Source organism: Copadichromis virginalis, linkage group LG17, assembly GCF_057382275.1.
Source record: "Copadichromis virginalis isolate Kocher_CV1m ecotype Utaka linkage group LG17, C_Virginalis_male_GT1.1, whole genome shotgun sequence".
In the NCBI taxonomy this organism is placed as follows: Eukaryota; Metazoa; Chordata; class Actinopteri; order Cichliformes; family Cichlidae; genus Copadichromis; species Copadichromis virginalis.
The window spans coordinates 29,038,883-29,059,875 of NC_140634.1; the positions used below are offsets into that span (position 1 = coordinate 29,038,883).

General features: G+C 39.5%; 1 protein-coding gene across 1 annotated transcript; it reads left to right on the forward strand.

Annotated features, from left to right (window-relative positions):
- The first annotated feature begins 446 nt into the window (after positions 1–446).
- st8sia1 (ST8 alpha-N-acetyl-neuraminide alpha-2,8-sialyltransferase 1) lies at positions 447–19,752 on the forward strand. Its single transcript, XM_085436548.1, has 5 exons — positions 447–1,226; positions 1,897–2,041; positions 7,173–7,282; positions 11,181–11,273; positions 12,776–19,752. The coding sequence occupies exons 1-5, from the start codon at positions 1,048–1,050 to the stop codon at positions 13,254–13,256; spliced, it is 1,008 nt and encodes a 335-aa protein (XP_085292674.1). The 5' UTR covers positions 447–1,047; the 3' UTR covers positions 13,257–19,752.
- The last annotated feature ends 1,241 nt before the right edge of the window (positions 19,753–20,993 follow it).

Consider the following 20,993-nt stretch of genomic DNA (forward strand, 5'->3'; position numbering starts at 1 on the left):
AAGAAGATTTGTTGGAACATTTTAAAGGGCAAAAAGGAACTTCCAGCAAGAGGAGAAAATCTACTACAAAGGTTGCATTACAACGACAGAGGCCATAAAACCATTAAAAAGGGTTATGTGATTAACTTATATAACATCTACTGTTTGGGTTATCCCTAAATAAACATGACGTGCTGGAAGAGCTATTTATCCATGATTTTATCTATATGTTGTGTTAGAGCAGATACTTTAATAAAATAATTTCAATAAAATTCAAACCTAAATTGTGTTCAGGTCCTTCTCAGCTTGCTAGGTGCAGGGGAAAAGTGGACAAGCGTGAGCCGTAAGGATCGCGTGTGCTTTTATTTTGAAAGCCGTTTTCCGTTGTCGCACGAGGTACTATTGGCATTGATGCGCCTCCGACTGCACAAGAAGCACTTTGTCTGAGGGGAAAGAGGTGAGGGAGGGGGCGGTGTCGATAGAAGAAAGACGGGGAGGTGGAGGGGAGCTGAGTCGGAATTAGCTGGTTAACTTGCACCGCAGACCCCCAGTCCAGGATCTGGGCGATAACGCGCGGTGATCGTGGTCGTGGGGGTCGAGAGAGATCCAGGTGGAAAGGAGTGGGACATACAGAATCGGGATGCAGCAGGACGCGGGGTTTGGAGGGAACACGCGTGCCTCCTCACGAACCGCGCGCTGTAATGGAGATGGTGATGCACCAAGAACAGAACAGCAGATTCCTGCAGAGCCACACACGCTGCCCCACAGCCCCGCGACCCAGCGCCAGCCGTTGCAGGGATAGACGCTGCTCGCTGTTAAAACCTCGCCAAGAAAAAAACGGATTTCCAAACTGATGCTCGAGCCAAACAACTGGATAACAGACTACCTTGCTCCTCCATTCATACCCCCACCGCGTCTGCGGGATGAGACGGGGATTCGGGACGAACAGAGAGACCTGCTTTGAAAAGACTGCGTTTCACACCACATGCTTCGCTCTGCTGGTGGTTTTGAGAAACAGATAAGAAAAAAAAAGAGAGGGATAGAAGGAAAATAAAATAAAAGGGAAAGATGTTTCTGCGATGCTACCCCGCCAAATTGTCGGCGTGGGCCGCTCTGTGCGTGCTGGTGCTTTGCTGGTTTTACGTTTTCCCTGTCTACAGACTGCCGAGCGATAAAGAAATAGTGGAGGAGGTGCTGAGGCAGGGGGAAGACTGGCAGAAGAACCAGACCGGCATCGATTTGTACAGGTTCGACTCAGAGCTCTGAATTTCCTTTAATAAGCTTCAAGCTGTGATTGGCAGTGTGTGCCCCCCCCCCCCCCTTGGATTTAAGTGTGTTTCAAGAGAAGATGAAATGATTAATAATAATTTTAAGGCTTATTGCTGAATGTAACAGATTCCCAGGAAAAAATAGGCCTCTAATTTCAGTTTCAATTTCGTAATTAATACATGCTTTTAATATTTTGGTGATTTAAGACCAACAATTATGACAAACAAAACCATAATTCTAAAGGGAGTAATTCTAGTGTATTACAGTAGTGTCTCAGCCATAAAGATGACCACAGACAAAGCAAAAACAGAGCTCTGAGTGTGTTAGTTACACAGTAGCAGCTTTATTTATATCTTATTAAACATTCTCAGAGGCAAAGCTGATTACAGGGTAATCAGAGAAAGTGACCCCTGAAGAGCACGCCTGCTGGAGGATGTGATGCTCACTTGGAGCTGGGTTGTTTCTGTGGTTCTCTTTTAATGGAGCTATAAAGACCTTTTATAGGTTGATGACTTAGATTTGCTTGCTTCTTGGGAATTAACAGATGGGAGAAAAGGCAGTTTATTAGCTTGATGTAATGATGTAATATAGTTAAAGTATCTAATTTAGTTTAGTCACCAAAATTGGTGTTTCCTCCTTTCTCCACAGGAAGCTGCTGTCAGAATGCTGCGATCCGAAGCGGATGTTTGCAGTGACCAAGGAGAACTCCCCTGTGGGCAAAGTCCTGTGGTACGATGGCGAGTTTTACTACTCGCACACCGTCAACAACAACACGTACTCTCTCTTTGTACAGGTATACTGATAAGTAACGCTCTTATGTTTCTCAGAAAATAGTGCTGTGTGAGTTGCTGTGACGGTCAGTTCACATACGAGTCCTTCCTCTGGGTTTTATTGTGGGGTTTTGACTTTCCCACATCTAGAGATGCATGTTATTAAGACCGGCAGCTGTGTCTTTGAGATGTGACTGAGACCAAATAACTGAAAATTGATTTCTGTCCTACCCGGTGCATTACAGATGTGTTGTGGTGACTGTGTTAGTGTGAAATCTAGCTGATCCATAATGGAGGAGGGGAGAGGATTACAGGTCTACAGCTCTTAGTGTGGACAGGAGTCGATATGAAGATGTGACGGGATTAGTGGTTTGGGGCAACTTGAAAGCTGAAAAAGATAATACAGTTAGTTATTCCCTGCAATTTCCTTTTTAGCTTTTTTTTAAACATTAAAAAGGCTCCTGCTCTGACCTTTTATAACACTCAACTATATAAGTCTTGTTCTGGTTTTCTTTCTCCACTTAAGTCTAGGACAGTGTTGTTGCGACACTACTTAAAACTGGAAAGGGGCGCGGCTTCAAGGTCTTTCTTCTTTGCTCTATTTTCACTTAGGAAAAAAGGAAAGAGGGTTTTTTGTGTTCATGAGTAGAAACAGCAACGAAAGGGGAGCTATAGGTGTAAGTGCTGTTGCTGTGTTTACCGTATTGAGTTCTTTCTCTGAGGCTTTAGATCTGCAGTCAAATATCCTTCTTGGTACATGTGATGAATATTTTACCCTAATTTCCAGGCATGAGCTGTGCATGTTCTTTCATGAAGGACAGGGGGAGGTGAGTGTGAATAATTAAATAAAATGACCAACCTAGGCACTTGTGTGTGTTTGCATTTGCATTTAATTTATTGGTTTAAACATAGACTTACTGTCACCGGACACTTTATTAGGTACAGTTTGTTAGTACTAGCGTGAACTGCCTTAATTATTTGTGTATAATATATTTAACACGGTACAGGTAACATTCATCAGAGATTTCCATCCTTATTGACATGACAGTATCACACAGTTGCTGTATATTTATGTGCTGCACATCTATGACGAGATTCATCCAGTCCTCCACGTGCAGAGTGCTCTGATGCATTGAGATCTGGTGACTGTGGAGGATATTTCAGGACAGTGAACTTATTGTTATGTTCAAGAAGCCAGATTGTATTTTATTGAACTTTGTGAGAAGGTTCATCCTGCTGAAAGCGGCTATTAGAAAATGGATACACTATAGTCATAAAGGAATGGACATGGCCAGCAACAATACTTGGGTAGGGTGTGGCCGTAAATTATCCTCAGTTGATACAAAGGGGGCCTAGAGCGTGCCCATAAAACGTCCCTCACACCATTACGTCACCACAACCAGCCTAAAGTGATTTTGTTGCTACAAGCAGAATGAATTCATGCTTTCATGTTTATGCCTAATTCTGAGCCTGCCATAGTGTTGACATGCTTCACGGTCTGGTTTCAAATTGCAAAATAAAAACCACATTAATATCAAATCGTGTCGGAAGAATTGTGATCGTATCGTAGTGTTTCTGGGGATTCCCACCTTTAGTACATGAGCAATTGTGAATTACTCAAACCAGCTTTTCTGACACCAACAACCATGCCATGTTTAAAGACACTTAAGTCACCCTATTTCACTATTTAGTTTGACCAATGAGTTGTTGTCATGCGATTGTCTGATTAGATATTTGTGTTCACAAGTAGTTGACTGTACTACATGCTGCAACAATGCGATTTCATTGCAGATAAATCACTTGCAAGTGTAAAAGAAAATGTTGAGCTAAAGAGAGAGATATCATCTGCGCATAGCAGTAGATTGCATACTTCACCTCTCCTATTTCCTGTTTAGCAGAATCTATGCATCTTTGCTCCACATAATCCTCTAAAATCAGACTACATTGCTTTATCCAAATTAAATCTGGCACTGTGATTTCATTTGTGGAGATGAACCTGCAGCTGTTTACACAACCAATTACAGGAAAGATTTCTTAAGCAACAGTGGCACAGAAAGACAGGATCCTGTTTTTCAAATATAGATATGCTGGTTTTCTTTTTTTTTTTAGATGATGGCAAAATAAATGTATGTGTTTTGGACAAATCAAGCAGTTTGCAAGACCTCGCCTTTTGTTTTGGTGATGTGTCAGCTATAATCCAAATCACTGTTTATTTTTTATTTTTTTTTTAATTCTAATGGAACTATATACCTTGGTTTTGAGATTTCCAAAACAGCCCCGTTTTCAATTAAGTATACTGGGAGCGTTGCTTTGTTTCTTACATTGAGAGCAGGAGTCTCAATCTCAGATGAGCTGGGGTCGTTTCATTGGAGGCCCACGGTAGTGTTCGAAGACTACAAAAAAAAAATTTCCATTTTCCTTCTCGACGTTTCTCAGTACCAGTGCCAATGCCAGTGGTAATGCACTTCATAGCAAGTCACTCAATAATAATACACAGCTGCTGAAATCATACTTTAGCTTTGGTCTGGCCGGACAGGGGACACAAACCTAGCAACTTTTTTTCTCACCTCAAACTTGTCGATAACACTTTCGATGAAAACTGCAAATCTGCTTGTTGCAGATTGAATAAGCTCTTTTTTCAGGACATAGGAGACCAGCAACTCACAACATGCAAAGAGAGCAAAAAAAAATCTAAAATGAGGTTTTCAGCTGATATTCTTTAGATGTACAGATAGTGTGTTAGAGTCTTATTACAGGCAAAGATGATGGAGTAGTTTATGACATTTTCTGCAATGTATATTGTGTATATGTATGTATATTAAACCAGTTTTCCACTTCATGTACTTGTTAGTCGACATGTGTGGCAGACAGTGCTCAGAACACTGTAAACAGTGGAGCTGAACATTATTTCTATTAGAAAACAGTGCGATAAGGTAACACGGTGGGTTTTGTGTTTTTAAGTGAACTGACTCTATAGTGACTGTTTTGCCCAACATTTCTTTTATTCCAAGTGTGTTTTTCTGACTAAATACTATGATTAGGTCTTTATATTCTATGTGTCATCTTTTCATTTCCCTGCTCCTCTCTAGAGCCATGTGCTTGTGTCCATTGCATATTTTTATGGGGACCGTTTCACTTCCTTAAACCTATATTGTGGCTAGTTATGGTTCCCAGTAAAAAGACAACTGATAGTTTGGTGGGATGTACTGTGCTCAAATTCAAACACACAAGCACTCCCTTCTTCTCAACTCCCATTGCTGTGATTGCAGGTCTGAATGCCGACAAGCAGCCACGCTGCACCAAGCTGGCAGCAGCTACAGTATCTGGGCATGTGCCAGGGAATGTGCCAATTAGGGCTTTGACAGTTAATTGCTGGTTAGTTCAGTGACTGAAACAGAGCATATATACATACAGCTCAGTGAACTGAGCAGTAGAGTCCTATAATCTTTTTTTTATGTTTACTTAGTGATGTCTTTCCTTTTCTCTAGACCTTTGACAGCGTATGGAGCACAACTGACTGAGTGAAAAATCTTATATGCACATTATAACACCAAAAAATAGAACAGAAGTCCAACACTAACGACTTAAATATGTTTTCTCTTTTATATCATGTTAAATTTGTCTTTTCAGTCAGTTGGATAAATCAGGTCAACTTAACAAGCCAAAGAAAAGATATGTCCACGTATTAGTAAAAGATTTGGTTTAATGTAAGTAGTTGGTGCTGTTGCTAAAGAAACAAGTGTCTTCCTTTAGAGCTTTACAGCTTTAGCTTGTTTTTCTGGTTCCTGTCCTCTTCTTGGTTTGCTGTTAAAGGTCTAAAAGAGACTCTTAAGGGCAAAGAGTCTGTGTGTGTGTGTGTGTGTGTGTGTGTGTGTGTGTGTGTGTGTGTGTGTGTGTGTGTGTGTGTGTGTGTGTGTGTGTGTGTGTGCGCCTCAAGCGGGTGCACTCTGAGGGGAATAATGAGAACAATTGTTTCCACTGTCTCGCTTAATCCATTCCCTTGAGTTAAATGCAGTCAATGCACAAAGAGAGGACATTTCTTTTGGGTGGTGTTTCAGTGTCTTCTGCAGCAGCTTTAATCCTGTCCTTAATAAGTTTTCAGCTGTGGTGATGGTAAGATAATGATTCACTGCATCAAAATTGATTACTGGTAGTGACTGGTAATTTTTGTTGTCACTTCCTTGTTGGTTGTTTATTTCAAATGGACTACAGTAAAGTGGAAAACGGAAGATTTTAAAGTAGAAATTTTGGGGGGGGGACATGGACACCATATCCTCTAGATTAAAAAGGAGAGGGGCTGTGAGGTGTATTGTCAGCGCTCACCTAAAAAGTCTGCATCTCTGTTGATATGGAGGTGCTTTAGTGGAAATGGTTCCCTGGAAAAGGCACCAGCAATGTTGAAAGGTATATACAGGTTAGAGCAGTGCTCTCCATCAACTGGAATATTGGTGATGTGATCCTTGGCTGCTCCAGTCTGCATGCCAAGATACTGATTCATAATTTGATCTGTGATGCATTTATCAGAAAGTAGGAATATGTGTGTCATCACAGTGTGCGTGTTAGAAAGCACTTAGACGTAGACAAAAGTGCTTATGTGAATGGCTGAATGAGTGAATGAGGCATGTTGTGTAAAGCAGCGGACCCCAACCCCCAGGTTGTTTGGTACTGGGCCGCAAGAGTTGAGGCTGGGGTGCGAAATTCATGGTTTATTGGTTTCAATGTGCTGTACATATAGAGATGCTTTTTGGCATACTGTAGTTGTAACAAGTGATTATTGAGTTACTGTTGCTGTCATATCAGCTTAAAATCTGGCCATTATCGTTGGATCTCTGGCATCAACAAGGCATTTTCGCTGAGAACTCCTGTCATGCAGTGGTTGTATGGAAAAATCTCCATAGATCAGCAGTTTCTGAAATTCTCTTGCACCAACAACCATGCCATGTTTAAAGTCCTGGATAATACACAGAAACTGTGTATGATCCATCTCTATTACATCAGCCTGCCTCAACTCTTCTTATCACTTTGCTGGTTTTGTCGGTCAGCACCCGGGGGCTATAAAGGCACATTAGCACTAGGCCCGGGGTGTTACATCATGTGTTTAGGAGCTAGTGGCTGTGTGCATTCTAACAAAGCTTAATGTTGTCTCCTGTGCAGGAAAACCCTTTGCAGCTTCCCCTGAAGAAGTGTGCGGTGGTGGGCAATGGCGGCATTCTCAGACACAGCAAGTGTGGCAGGGATATCGACCAGGCCGACTTTGTTATGAGGTAAGAAACAAAAAACACTCCAAATTTGAATCAGCAGTTCCCAAGAGACCTGCTAGATACCATCAGTGATTATAAGAGCTGGTGTCGATTTCAACAAAGAAGGAAGAACAGAGACAGAAAAATGGGCCACAGTGAGGATGAGAAAGAAAAGAGGTTAAGCAGAAAAAAAACATCTGATGGGGTATGTCAGATATTTATCTTCTGTTGTGTTATACTAGGACTATCGATTGTATTTTATAAACAAGCTGATTGTCTTGGCATTTTTAAAAAGTAATCAAAGACTTGAGACTGAGGAGACCAGGGGGGGAAAGGTACATTTTCATCAGTTATAAGGGCAGTAGAAGTTCAAGTTGAAGAACTAATGTACCATCAACAGTCAACAGACCTCGTGCATGCAGAAAAATGCATGACATATGCATTTCAACTAAAGGATGACCTTTGAGAGCGCCAGGAAATAGTGAATACTTCTGGATAAACACTTGATACAAGCTGCATTTGCACAAACGTCTTTTAATTCGTGGTAACTGACGTATTCTGGCTAGGTATGTGTCAGTCTAAACACAAAGCACAGCTGATTGTCCGCCTCGAGAAAACACAACAGAGCATTTTTTTGCTTTGAGCGACAGTGAAGTGAAACTGTTTCTGTCTTATGTTTAAATTAGGTTTCTGTATAATGTTGAGTATGTGTTTTTTGTCTGTGCGGTTAGTGGTTATCTTTTGAGTCACCTTCTAAATTTACTTTGACTGTTGGCCCTATTCCAGGAAGAAGGTTTAGGTAACAGCTGTATGTCTGTTGAGCTGTCTGTTAGCTTTGAGTTTTCTCTTCCAGAAAGAGAGTTAACTTAAAGGTACAGTAAGCATTTTTGAGTTTAATTAATAGAAAAAAAATACTCTACTCATAAATATTCATTGATCCATTGTGCAATTACATCTTCCAACAAATCATGTATTTGCATAAACTTAGATTTCTGTCCATTAAAAATAATAGGAGCGTCCCCCGATTTGTGGAAGCCACCATGTTGCCCCACCGTTTTGATTGCTGTGGCGAAGATGAACATCACTGTTCCACCTAATTGCATTTTATTTCTGTGTCTAGAAACCAGCCACATACATTTTACTCTCAACAAGCAGCGGGTGCTGTAACGCAGTCAGTTCTTCTTTTACTCTTTTACTCTTATGCTGTTTTGTGGATCACAAGGTTTAAAACTACTTATAAACACACACACACAAAGTAACTCTCCCAGAGTGCCAATTTCGGGTCACTTTTGCTGGTCCAAGCCCGGGTAAAGGAGCAGGGCTGGAATTGTGACATTAAAAAAAACAATAATTGCTAAAAGAAATTTAATTTATAGTTCTAAATAAATTCTAAATGCATTTAGGACGTTTTTTACTCACTTTATATCTCTTCCACGATGTTATTTCTCTCTCCAACAACATAGGTTACAATTAGATTAGCATGACCAATTATGCAAATTAGGTGATGACGTCTTTTAGCGACTTCTAGCGACTTTTAGGACAGCCAATAGCGATTTTCCTTACTGAGGAGTTGGCAACACTGATCATGATCTCTTTGTCATTATGCCTCTTCCTGCTCCAGCTCTGCTCTTTCTTTCTTCGTCATTTCCACTTCACTTTGTTCTTCCTATCCGCAAGTCCTGTCAGGTCTGAGCCAGTTACCAGAGTAACAGACATTTTCTTCCATAAACTCGCTTTCTCTCTGACTAAATTTCCTTCCTCATTAAGTTGCTGTCACAGTGCATAATACTAGAGTGAATAAACAGAGTGAATTAATTTAATTTACCACATTTTCCGCACTATAAAGCGCACTTAAAATCCTTACATTTTCTCAAAAATCAACACTGCGCCTTATAATTGGTGCGCCTTATGTATGAATTCTACTTGTGCTTACTGGCCTCAAACAGATTTTATGTGGTACACGGCACTCAAAAATCTGTCAAAAAATGTTTTAGTACAACTTTGGTAAGCTACAAAGCCGCTCCACTTGATGGATAGTCAGGAGTCCTGCGGAGTAATCTGTGTCCAAACCTCCGTCTGCTTCAGGTCCCAGAGCCAAATGAACACTGCGGCATCACTGAGAGTTAAAAACTGTCTAAATTCGTTCATTTATAATAAAATGATCAGCGTTGCTGCTTTACCAGGTGTGAATTGAGTTTAACATCCAGGCATGAAAACGGAATTTATTAAATTTAATGGAGTTAGAAGTTAGCAGGAAGTTAGCTCGCTAGTTTCTACCTAAACATGATATAGCATGTTCTGACTGAGAGATTTCTGAAAAAATTAAAACATACAGCTCTGCTATCACTTCCAACATAAATGAAGACAGAAAACTAAACAACAGTGATGTTTGCAGGGTTACTGAAGTTGCACTAGCTGGTATATAATGATGTGCTACGTGATCGCTAGTGATACAGCTATGTTAGCATAATGCTAACTTTTTTCCACTCGATAAAAATTAAACGGACCATTAAACGGACCAAACTTCAGTCAGGAGAACAACTGAGATAATCTACCCACAATATGAGGTTAGTCATTAATATACTGCAACAACATGGAGCAGCTGCAACAGAATTCAACATTAATGAATCAATGGTACGGAAGTGGAGGAAGCAAGAAGAATGAGTTCAGTAAAGTTTGACTTATCTGACTGTTTTGTTTTGCTTAATGTGCCTTATAATCTGGTGCGCCTTATGTATGAAAACAGACCCGTTTAACGACAGTGCGCCTTATAATCCAGTGCGACTTCTGGTCCGAAAAATTTTAGTGAATTAAGTTTATGTTTTTACACATGCTTAAATCCTACTTAGACATTTGTTATTTTACCCCCTTAACCATCACCGCTTTATAATCAGTTGTCAATGTGAGAACGAAGACAGTGATTATGGTACATTTCTTATCAACTCAGGAAAAAACCTGGAAAAACTGGTCTCCATTTATTTAACTCTGTGACTCTGGGGACAGCACAGAAACATTAACTTATTTCTCTGGAAAAAATGTTGATATACTTTAGCAATCATTATTTAACTCTGTATAAAGCTTACGGCAGATAACACACTGATCAACAATCTGTCATTTGCCATACTGGATATCATTCACGTTGATTTAAAAAAGATAAGGCTGTCACAGTTGGGATCTTGGGGGTGAATATGTGAAATAAATCGAGTCGAATTGAGTTCAAGAATCTAAAACAGAACTAAATATGTAAGTGTTAAATTCAGCCTCTAGACACCCTGTGTTCTGAACATTTCACGGTGACAGTTGGTCACAGGCTGAGATGCAGTCGTTAAATTATGTAAACATATAGTGTCTGACATTCAGATTTAATGCGACATGACCATTCAAACAGCAGTCGCTTTCTAAAACATCAGAAATTTATTGGATTCAGTACCACATACGAAAGTGACCTAGGTCAGATTTGAAAATATCTGATTTTTTCTTTTCAAACTGTCATATCATAATCGGATATGGGTCGCATAGGGTCAAAAAGGTCAGATTTGATGCGCTTTCGCCTGCAGTGTGAACGTAGTCAAAGTGACTCTCTAAAAAATTAAGTTTGGTAATAGGTGACCACAGAAAGTATAGTGTCTGTGATCATGAGCGGATCAAGCAATTTGAAATGACTCCTTTTTCCCTTCCTGTTTATTAAAAAAAATCTCATAGCCTATAGTGACCACATTGTTATTCCTCGGTCCACTGGATTAAAATGGATGCTCTGCTCTTTATTTACCTGTTGCTATGGTGAATCTCAGTATTAGAGCTCCATTAATGATGGTTTTCTTTCTCTACTCACGCATGCACTTAACTTGGGCTAAACATGTTCAGAGCTGATCTGCCGTTGTCCAACTGAAAACTCAGACTCGTGTTTGTTCTGTTTATTTAGGTGTAACCTTCCACCGATCTCAAAGGAATATGCGGAGGATGTGGGCACAAAGACACATCTGGTTACAGCCAACCCAAGCATCATAGAGAAAAGGTAAACAAGTTGGAAACTGCACCACTGTCGCAAACACTAAGCAAATGTACATTTGTCACTTGACCAGAAACACTCAAAGTCAAAGTCAGCTTTATTGTCAAAGACCATATGTACAGTCTTACACAGGAATTTGCTCCCATGGCCCTCAGTGTACGCTAAAAATATAAAGACAAAAAAGGAAAAATAATAATAATAAAATAAAATAAAATAAAAGTCTTATGTAAAACACAATACAATACTATACAATTATTTAAACAGCAGTGTCCAAGACAATCATAGTGATTGTGGGCAAGTTCGTGTGGGGCAGTCAGTGAAATGGCAATGGTGGTGGGTCAGAGTTTGTATGTTTGGGGGGGGGGTTGGAAAGCATGTTAGCCGGTTGAGTTGAATGGCGCTGTCGGGAATGTTATTGTTAAGCCAAGTTTCCACAAAGATGAAGACACAACACTCTCTCACTGACTTCAAGGTGGACCGAAGTAAGTGTACATGATCCAGCCTGTTGTCCAGGGAGCGCATGTTGAACAGTGCAATAGTGGGAATAGCGGGTTTGTGTGGATTAGCCGCTAGCCTGCTCCGGATGCCTCAGCCCTTACCCCTCTTTTGTCTCCTCTCGCACCGCCTGAGACGTTTCCACTGTAGGTGAGGTCTTGCTAGCAGGGGTTGCTAATGGTAGATGCCCCGACGTTTCCACTGTGGGCAAGGTGTAGTAGCAGGGGTCGCCGATGGTAGATGCCTCCGAAGCTGCAGTTCGTCAGTGTGGTTCGTAGCTCTTCTGTGATTAAAAAGTTAGTGGATTTGCTTCTCTTATTTTGAGAAGGAGCTCACGACTATATCAGTGTTGTGAAAAACAAGAAAAAGAGCAAAACAAAGACAGGAACACTGTTTTCCGCACCGCCATCTTGGATCATCACACAGATTGTAGATGGGGGCAGGAAAGCATCCGTCTGAGGACACAGGCACAGACAGATGGAAAAGACTAATGGACTGAGTTGTGGAATGAATGTGAAGGCATGAGATATGCAAGAGTTTACATATGGGTTTTGCAGAAGACACAAATTATAGCTGTAATATGCATAAGACAAGAACAACTCAGCCCAGAGCTACTAAACAATAAGTAGAATATTTGCAGAAGCAACACTAGGCATTGTAATCAGGGTTTAAAGAAACATAAAAGACATCATAATAAATAATAACTTGTAATAGCAGTAGTAATACAAAGCCTTTTCTTTTCTTTGTCACATTGTCTGTTTACTCGAAGCTGTTAAATGTTTGTTAAATGTTAAATTGCTGAAAAGTGGTCACGAGTGTTAGTCTAATAGGCCATTGTAGTTTATAGATTTATTGCACCAGCATAGCAAGGTCATTTCCTTTAACAACTGGCAGAAAGAGAAAGCAACTGAAGAAAGCAATCTTTAGTTTGGAGAGAAGTCACCAGGTTAGCGATCACTCTAAAGTATACAGTTATGCAGTCATCTTTTTATCTATCTTTCTCTCTTACTCAGATTTCAGAGCCTTCTGTGGTCAAGAAAATATTTTGTGGATAGTATGAAGGTCTATGGCTCGAGCTACATCTACATGCCTGCGTTTTCCATGAGGCCTGGCACAGACCCATCACTGCGGGCATATTACACACTGGCAGATTCCTCCTCCAACCTCACCATGCTTTTTGCCAACCCTGAATTCCTACGCACAGTGGGTAAATTTTGGAAATCCCACGGTGTGCACGCCAGGCGCCTATCCACAGGGCTCTTCCTGGTGAGCTTAGCCCTAGGACTGTGTGAGGAAGTCACAACCTACGGCTTCTGGCCGTTTTCCGTCGACCTGGATCAGCGACCGGTCAGCCACCATTACTACGACAACATCCTGCCCTATAAATGGTTCCATGCCATGCCTGAGGAGTTTGTCCAGCTTTGGCATCTGCACAAAAGCGGCACGCTTCGTGTGAGGGTGGGACGTTGCGCCCCTCGGGAAGGAGGAAGTTAGAGCACCTTGAAAAGTGAAGCGATTGCACACAGCTCCATCTGTCTCCCTACGCATTCCTGCTGTAAACCCCCAATCCCCACCCCCACCCTAGCCCAGCTGATCCCTAATTACTATGAGAATGTCCTCCACCCATATGAGCCACACTAGGGAAAAAGGAACACAGTGACACATGCAGGCACGCACTCACACAGCATAACATATTTACACATTCCTGAAACTAGCCATATCTACCTGTGTTTCTGAAATTGTGTATGTGTGCATGGTTGAGTGTCTGTATGGAAAGCATCATCTAATACATGTGAAAGTATGGGAGTGGATGGTTGGGGGATGGATTTTGTGCACTGACTGTGTGTAACTGACAGAAGGGGCAGCTGGAGCACATTCCCCTCTGGGACTTTGTTAATCAAGAATAAAAGAAGTGGAGGGCGGAAAGGGGGACAAATAAGACTAAAAGACTAGAGATAATGGTAGTTCCTAGTAACTTGAATAGAAGCTAAATTTAATAGAGGAAGGGAAAAAAGGTAAACTTTGAAGTTGAGTCATTAAAAGCCATCGGCCAAGATTTTAAATAGTCTAAAAATTTTACGTTTGAACCTGGACCTCTCTTCCACTGAAGATTACCAAATTCAGTTTCCGTCTTAGCTTCACTTGCTGTCATCTGCATTTTATCCTCGTCAAGCTACATCTTTTAGCTTGTTGCTGCTAAGGATGTAAGCTTTATCTAATAACGAAAACTCAATTGAGTGCTGAGGTGAATAAGATGACTCTTGATACATATTCATACTTCAGAGTACGCTGGATTAAAATAGGTGCTCTGCTGTTTATGTCCCTGTTGCCAGGATAGATCATGGTATCATTAGCTTGATCAAGGAGGGCTTTTTTTTCCACCACTCACATACATGCCTAACTCAGGGTGAACATGCTCCGAGTTGACTGAACTAAGTGTTATCATCCTTTCTAGAGCCAAGAACGGAGTTTCCCATCTTTTATTTAATCAGTTAGACTCAGTGTTTGATGAATCTGTCTTCTAGAACAGGACCAAGGGGAACATGGGAAAAAACTAGAAGTCACACACACATATACACTAGGGGTGCAACGATATCGATATTGAACCGTTCGATACAGTGCTTTTGGTTCAGTACGCATATGTATCAAACAATACATCCATCCATCCATTCGCTTCCACTTATCGTTTTCAGGGTCGCGGGGGGCGCTGGAGCCTATCCCAGCTGTCATAGGGCGAAAGGCGGGGTACACGCTGGACAGGTCGCCAGTCTGTCGCAGGGCTAACACATAGGGACAGACAACCATTCACACTCACATTCACTCGCACATTCACACCTAGTGGCAATTTGGATTATCCAATTAACCTATCCTCACAAGCTGCATGTCTTTGGATGGTGGGAGGAAGCCGGAGTACCCGGAGAGAACGCACGCAAACACGGGGAGAACATGCAAACTCCACACAGAAAGACCCCGGCCTGATGGTGGAATTGAACTCAGGACCTTCTTGCTGTGCGGCAACAGTGCTAACCACCGTGCCACCGATGCTGTCTGTGTTGAGCGCTCAGTGGATCTGCGTTCGACTACTCCGCCTAGGCTGCACTGTGGAGTGCAGATCCACTGAGCGCAGCGCAAGACAGAAGCTAAGCTCGTTGCAACATGGCAACCGCCTCAACGCTACCTGAAATTGAAGCTCCCTCACGCTCATTCAGATCTGGCGTTTGGTACTATCTTGGTTTTCATGTGAAGTATGACCCTGATGGTAAGCGCGTCATGGACAAAAGTAAAACAGTATGTCGGATGTGCCACGCAATGCTCAATTTGTGGGAACTAGTGCGTTAGCACAGTTAGCTTGTTAACGTGTTGACGCCGTCCAGCCCCACACACGGGCGATCTGCAGTAACACGTTAACGGAGATTTGCCGTGTTATGGCGTTAATGTCATTTTAACGAGATTAACGCTGACAGCACTAGTGGGAACACAACAAACATGACTGCACATTTACGCCGACATCATCCTAGTGAAAAGACAAGTGGAAGCAGACAAAAACAACAAGCACGCATGCTACAAACTTTACCCGAGTCATTTAGACAGCTGTTAGCATGTGATTCTCCTTATGGGGACCTGATATATTTAAAATGCTGCTGAGAATATAGCCCAGAAGAAGCATATAGTATAGCTTTTATTTTGGAAAGAGCCATTTCTCTGTAATAAACTCTCTTTTCTAAAGATGAGTGATTTCTCGATCAGATAGTTTTTTTTATTATTATTATTTTGTTGTTTCAGCAACATTAAATTTAAAAACTGTACTTTTGAATTAAAATATATATTTATAATTTTAATAAATGACAAATTAAAAAGCATGAACATTTTTTTGTATTGAAAAAATATCGAACCGTGACACCAAACTATCGAACCGAACCGAACCGTGAATTTTGTGTATCGTTGCACCCCTAATATACACACGGGGGGGGTGAAGAAAGAAGATTAAAAGTTGTGTTTATAGAAGGATTTTTCTCTGCTTTCCTTTAAACAAGCGCTGGGGTGCCAAATAGAGCTTTAGTTCAAAGTAAAAGCCATTAGAAATGTTGTCTTAAGTACGATATTCCCTAGAATGTTTAGCCAAGATGCATTTTAACCTGGTGTTCAAATGGTTTTCTTTGCCAAATGGGATTTTTCAGGACTATGACAATTCTTTTTTTAAGGTTCATTGTCAAGGGGAAAACATCTATAAGCAAAAATGAACATTTGCTATGCTAATTAGACAAAATGAACACACACACATAAGTACCTCACCTTTTATTTGACTCTAATCATCGATGACTGAATCTTTGGTATGTTTCAACTGTTAGCAGAACTCGTAGACCAAAAGAAGAAAAAGAAAAATGCACAGCCAGTGCATTTCTTCAGAGGGGCTGCTGGAAGTCGTCTCTTGGTAACTGTACTATACTTGTGAAGTGCCAACAGTGGTCTCTTTGATACATGATGTTGAATTGAGTGAGGGCGTGACAGAAAGAGACAGAAAAATCCTGTCACTAAATTACATTTCAATCAGTGTTGTTGTTTTTTTTATCATTACCTGAACTTATGAGGTAAGTTTTGTGATTTATTCATGCCGTTATTGTCATTTTACATTGTAGCACAGGAATAACTGAGCCTGTTAGAATAGTTTCTTTTTCTTTTTGTTTGCACAAGGGAAAAGTAACCTGCTGACACACAAGCCAACACGGCATATGTTTGTGTGGACTTGCAGCCCTTGCAGACTGAAAGTGGTGTACTTGTTTTGAAAGAGCTGTTTCTTAAAAATGCTGTAAATGCTATTTGAGAGTGATAAATGTGATCATGACATGCTGTTATTTAGCAACGAAGGATGACTAACTGGAAAGTGCATGGAGTATTGTACCACAATACTATATTCCTCTGAGTCAAAGTTGAACTATGTTCATAGGTTTGTGCTTTATGTTCTTGTCCACTCTGATACACTGAACAAGGTCCAGTGCCTTTATGCTCTACTAAAGCGAAAATAATAATTTAAACAAGGGATATTTCTAATGCTAATCATGTATCTTGATTTTCTTGGCTAAATTTGGATCAGTTGGACGATATGTGATATGTAATAATGGCTGATGATATGTAAATGTAACTTAAAATGAGTTGTACACATAGCTACACCATGTTATAATTTGAAAAAAAAAAAAGGTCTAGTCAAAATACATCTGTTGTTCTATAAGACTTTGAATTTGGCTGAAATTAGCGCTGGTCTAGGTATGTGATTTATTACTTTCTTGTACTTTCTATTGGGATGTTTCATATTTGCACCTTTATTTCATGTTGTGTTTCCTGTCCAGTGTAGTGAATGAATGATATGTGACATAATTTGAACTTTAGGAAAGCATGACGATCTTTGAATACTTATGTGCATTTGGTACCCAGACTTTTTATGCTGTGATGCAAGTTTTCATTTGATACTATGAGTGATTTGAGCAAGTGAAAACACAATAAGCAAAGCTGCACTTGTCTGTGAAAGTGAAGTAAATGTTAATATGTGTCCATTAGCAAAATTGCAGGTCTAAAACCAGTTAGCTATCCCTGTACTAAAACACCTGTTTCACTAAACTGAGTGGACTGCATCATTAATTGTAAGAAATCTATGAGAAATATAATTTAAAAAATTTTCTTGGTTTCTGTGGAGTAAATATTTATCTACAGCAAAGTGTAACTAGTAGCTTAGCATACAGCTACATATCCCTGGCAAAATCACAACTTGTCCCATTTAACTACCCAAGATAAAACTAAACTGTGCAATTTCTGAAGTAGCAACAATACTAGACTTGGTCTGTTGCTTGTTGCAGAAAGTTGGGGGTAAAAACATTATAAGGAGAAAATGCATGATACTTGCATCCTAAAAAGTTTTTTTTTTTTTGTTTTTTTTAATGAAATAGGTTTCCAATTTTAAAATGTGGCACAATGAATTTGATAAACTCTATTCTAAAACTCTTATTTATCAGTGTTGTTAATTTTATAAAAGAATTAAGGGCTTTTGTTTTGTAAATTACACATATATTAAAGCATATTAGTCTACTGTTAAGACATAGCTGACTTTTATTTTGAAAATCCAACACCCACTTGGCCTTTCTGTTAATCATTGTCAGGGTCTGATGCTGTAGACTAATTTCCATCAGTATGTGTATGTGAGAAAGAGGAAGACAAGAGCAACTTTACATTGCGATTGGAAACTTAATTAGCGCTAGAAGTACTTTTGGGTTTCCCATACATAAATCAAGCAGTCGGATCATGTTTAATCAACATGTCAGCTGTCAAGTTGCTTACACTTGTGTCAGTGACCAACACAGCACTTAAATGTACCATTGTGATTGTATTCTGTGTAACTGAAAAAATCTGTTAAATTTTGCTTAGCACTACTCACAAGAGATGGCTAGTGGTCAGAATAACAGCTAATAATAATATTTATATGTAATGTTCTTTTACGTTAAACGACCCAAAAAGTGACTTTACAGATCTGTGTTTGGGTTTTGTTTTTTTGTTTTTTTTAAACCCCTAGTATTAAAAATTTTATTGTTTCTGTGTTTCTTCAAAAAATGCAACAAATTCCTAGATTGCAATTGCAAGTAATTGCCTCACACAGAGGAAGTCACTTTGGTGTGAAAATGGTGTTTCTGCAACAAACAATGTAAGAGAGATAACCATTAAAGAAAAAGTTTTAAAAAGTAATCTAAATTTTTTTTTAAAAGTGCTTTGTAACAGTTAGACCAAAGAGCCAATTAAACCACTTCACAGATAGACTTGACAGAACCAATTTAACTTTTTTTTTTTTACTGTTTTTACTAACCCAAGCTAAGAAGCACTAGTTGTAAATGTATCTTAGATTAGCTTAACTTACTGTAGCTCAGAAATAACAACTAAAGTAACTAAACTAAATCCACTAATAGTCAACTCACACTCAAATTTAATCTTTGGTCATCTGTGTACTTAAAAAAAATGGAAAACAAATTAAAGATACAATTTTATAGCCCTAGCCTATGAGCTTTGTAGCATTTGGACAAAGGTTGCTTGCGTGTTTTTGCTAAGCTAAGGTAACTTGCTGCTGATTGTACCTTTAGGACACAAATGATATATATATTTCCTAAAATGTCAAACAAAAGACAGCATTCTCTGAGGTTTTTTGAAAAAAGTGCAATTAAAATATAGCATCACAGCATAAACACAAAAGCAGTATTGTTAGCATATTCTTTCCTGTCTCCGTCCAGCATTTCCCATCAAGCGCCAGTATGTGTGGCTGCAGTACACACTGGTAACACCCTTGTAATAGAAAGGTTACATGCTTTATCTGCAGTGTTTTTAAATTAGACACCTCCATGTGATGACAAAGTGAAACCTATGATTAGCTCTTAGTTCTGTAATACAGTTCCACGGCGTCATGGTAATGATATCTTCTGCTAGGAAAACAGTGTTTTGTTGTCATAGTGAGGGTTTAGTACTGCAAATCAGGACTCAGAGCAGTTCAGGTTGCTTGTGAAATCTTCACATTCGTGTGTAAGGGGAATAGTAAGGTGGGTCAGCTAGTACACTAATTAAACCAGTTGTGATCTGATCAATCTAATCAATAGTTTCGCTAAGAAACTGCACAAGTTAATGACACTGTGTATATGAGTTTTTGTTTTGCTATCTGCATCCTCAGTTCAAATAGGAAGACATTTTTATGCAACCCCCGAGGGTATTAAAAAGAAATCTTTAAAATTCAAAGACACTAGTCAAAGATCATTGAAACGGAAATAATCATGTGTAAATACAGTTTGCCTTCCCACACCCCTGTGTTTGGATTGAGATGTGTCCATAAAGTACAGCTTTTCTACACATTTAAATATTCAATGTTATGCAAAGCTTTTTTTTTTGTTTTAATTGCCGTGTACATGTGTCTTATCTGCCTTGACTGAGTACATTTGATATAAAAAGATGAAGAAATTCAACCTTATTGAAGGCGTTGCATTTTGCTTTACTCTGGCTTGCTCCTTATCCGCTCATTGAAGTTATGACATGTTCCTGCCTCAGCATGGTAAAATAAATCAGGACTGCTGTTGGACTAGAACCAGTTTTATCTGCCACCTGGAATAAACTGTGAAAGATAAATTAAGAGGGGGGAAAAAACAATGAATCCAACTTATCAATAAACAAGTTGAATAAAGGAATCCAATAAAAAAAGGAATATGCATTTTTTTGTGGTTTTCTTTAAGAATATGAGTGTTGAAATGGTGCTGATGGTGGTGTTTTATAGCTACACACTAAGAAGGGCAAATTTTTCCCTTTTCCCATCCTTCGCGTACTCAATCTGCACCTAACATGTTTCATGTAAACTTCCCAGGCTGCTCATACTCATATGTAAGGCTTTTCATCTTACAATTTCACTGAAATTTACTTGCTTATTTTCTTTAGTTGTTATGAATATATCAGTGACACCTTCTGCTTGCTGCAGCCTACAGTCTGCATGGCTTATTTTTTCGGGCCATTAATTTTTAGAAAATGTGTCAGGAAAAGCTGCACAACTGTCTCCCAGGCCCGTGCCCCCTGCTGGACCATTCAGCCTCATATGTGCTGTATTAATGTTCAAGGCCCTTTGTCTGATAAAAAGAGAGGTAATAGGATAAAGCCTATTAAGAATGATGAAGATTTATTTAGGGAGGTTAGAGGGAATGTAATCTGTAGTAATGTGGCTTTATTTTTTAACATATTGAAATACTATGACAACAAGGAAAAGCATGAAACAAACATAAGAAAAACCATGATTATAATTTAACACTCAAAAAGGAGTAGAAGGACGGCAACTGCCCCCTTGCTGCTATATATATTATGCTGTCAATAGATTAAAAAAAATAACTAATTAATCTCACAATTTTCTGTAAATAATTGCGAGTAATTGCTTACTTGATCTATCCTGGTTGTACTTACAGTTTTCAACAATATATTTAAGCTTGTAACTGACATTTATGCAATATAATGAAGTTGTCAGAAGAATGTGAGAGTCTCCGGCATGTTTGTCACAAATGGAAATAAGGGAAATTGTTGTGTTTGTTAAAGCGTAGAATCAAATAAAAAGAGTTATGTATGCATTGCATTGCTAAAAGATTAATAAAAAATCATAATCATAACAAGTGCCATAGATCATTAGAGGAGAGCTGCCGTTAATAAGTGTGGCTGACAAATATCTTTCATTAAGGT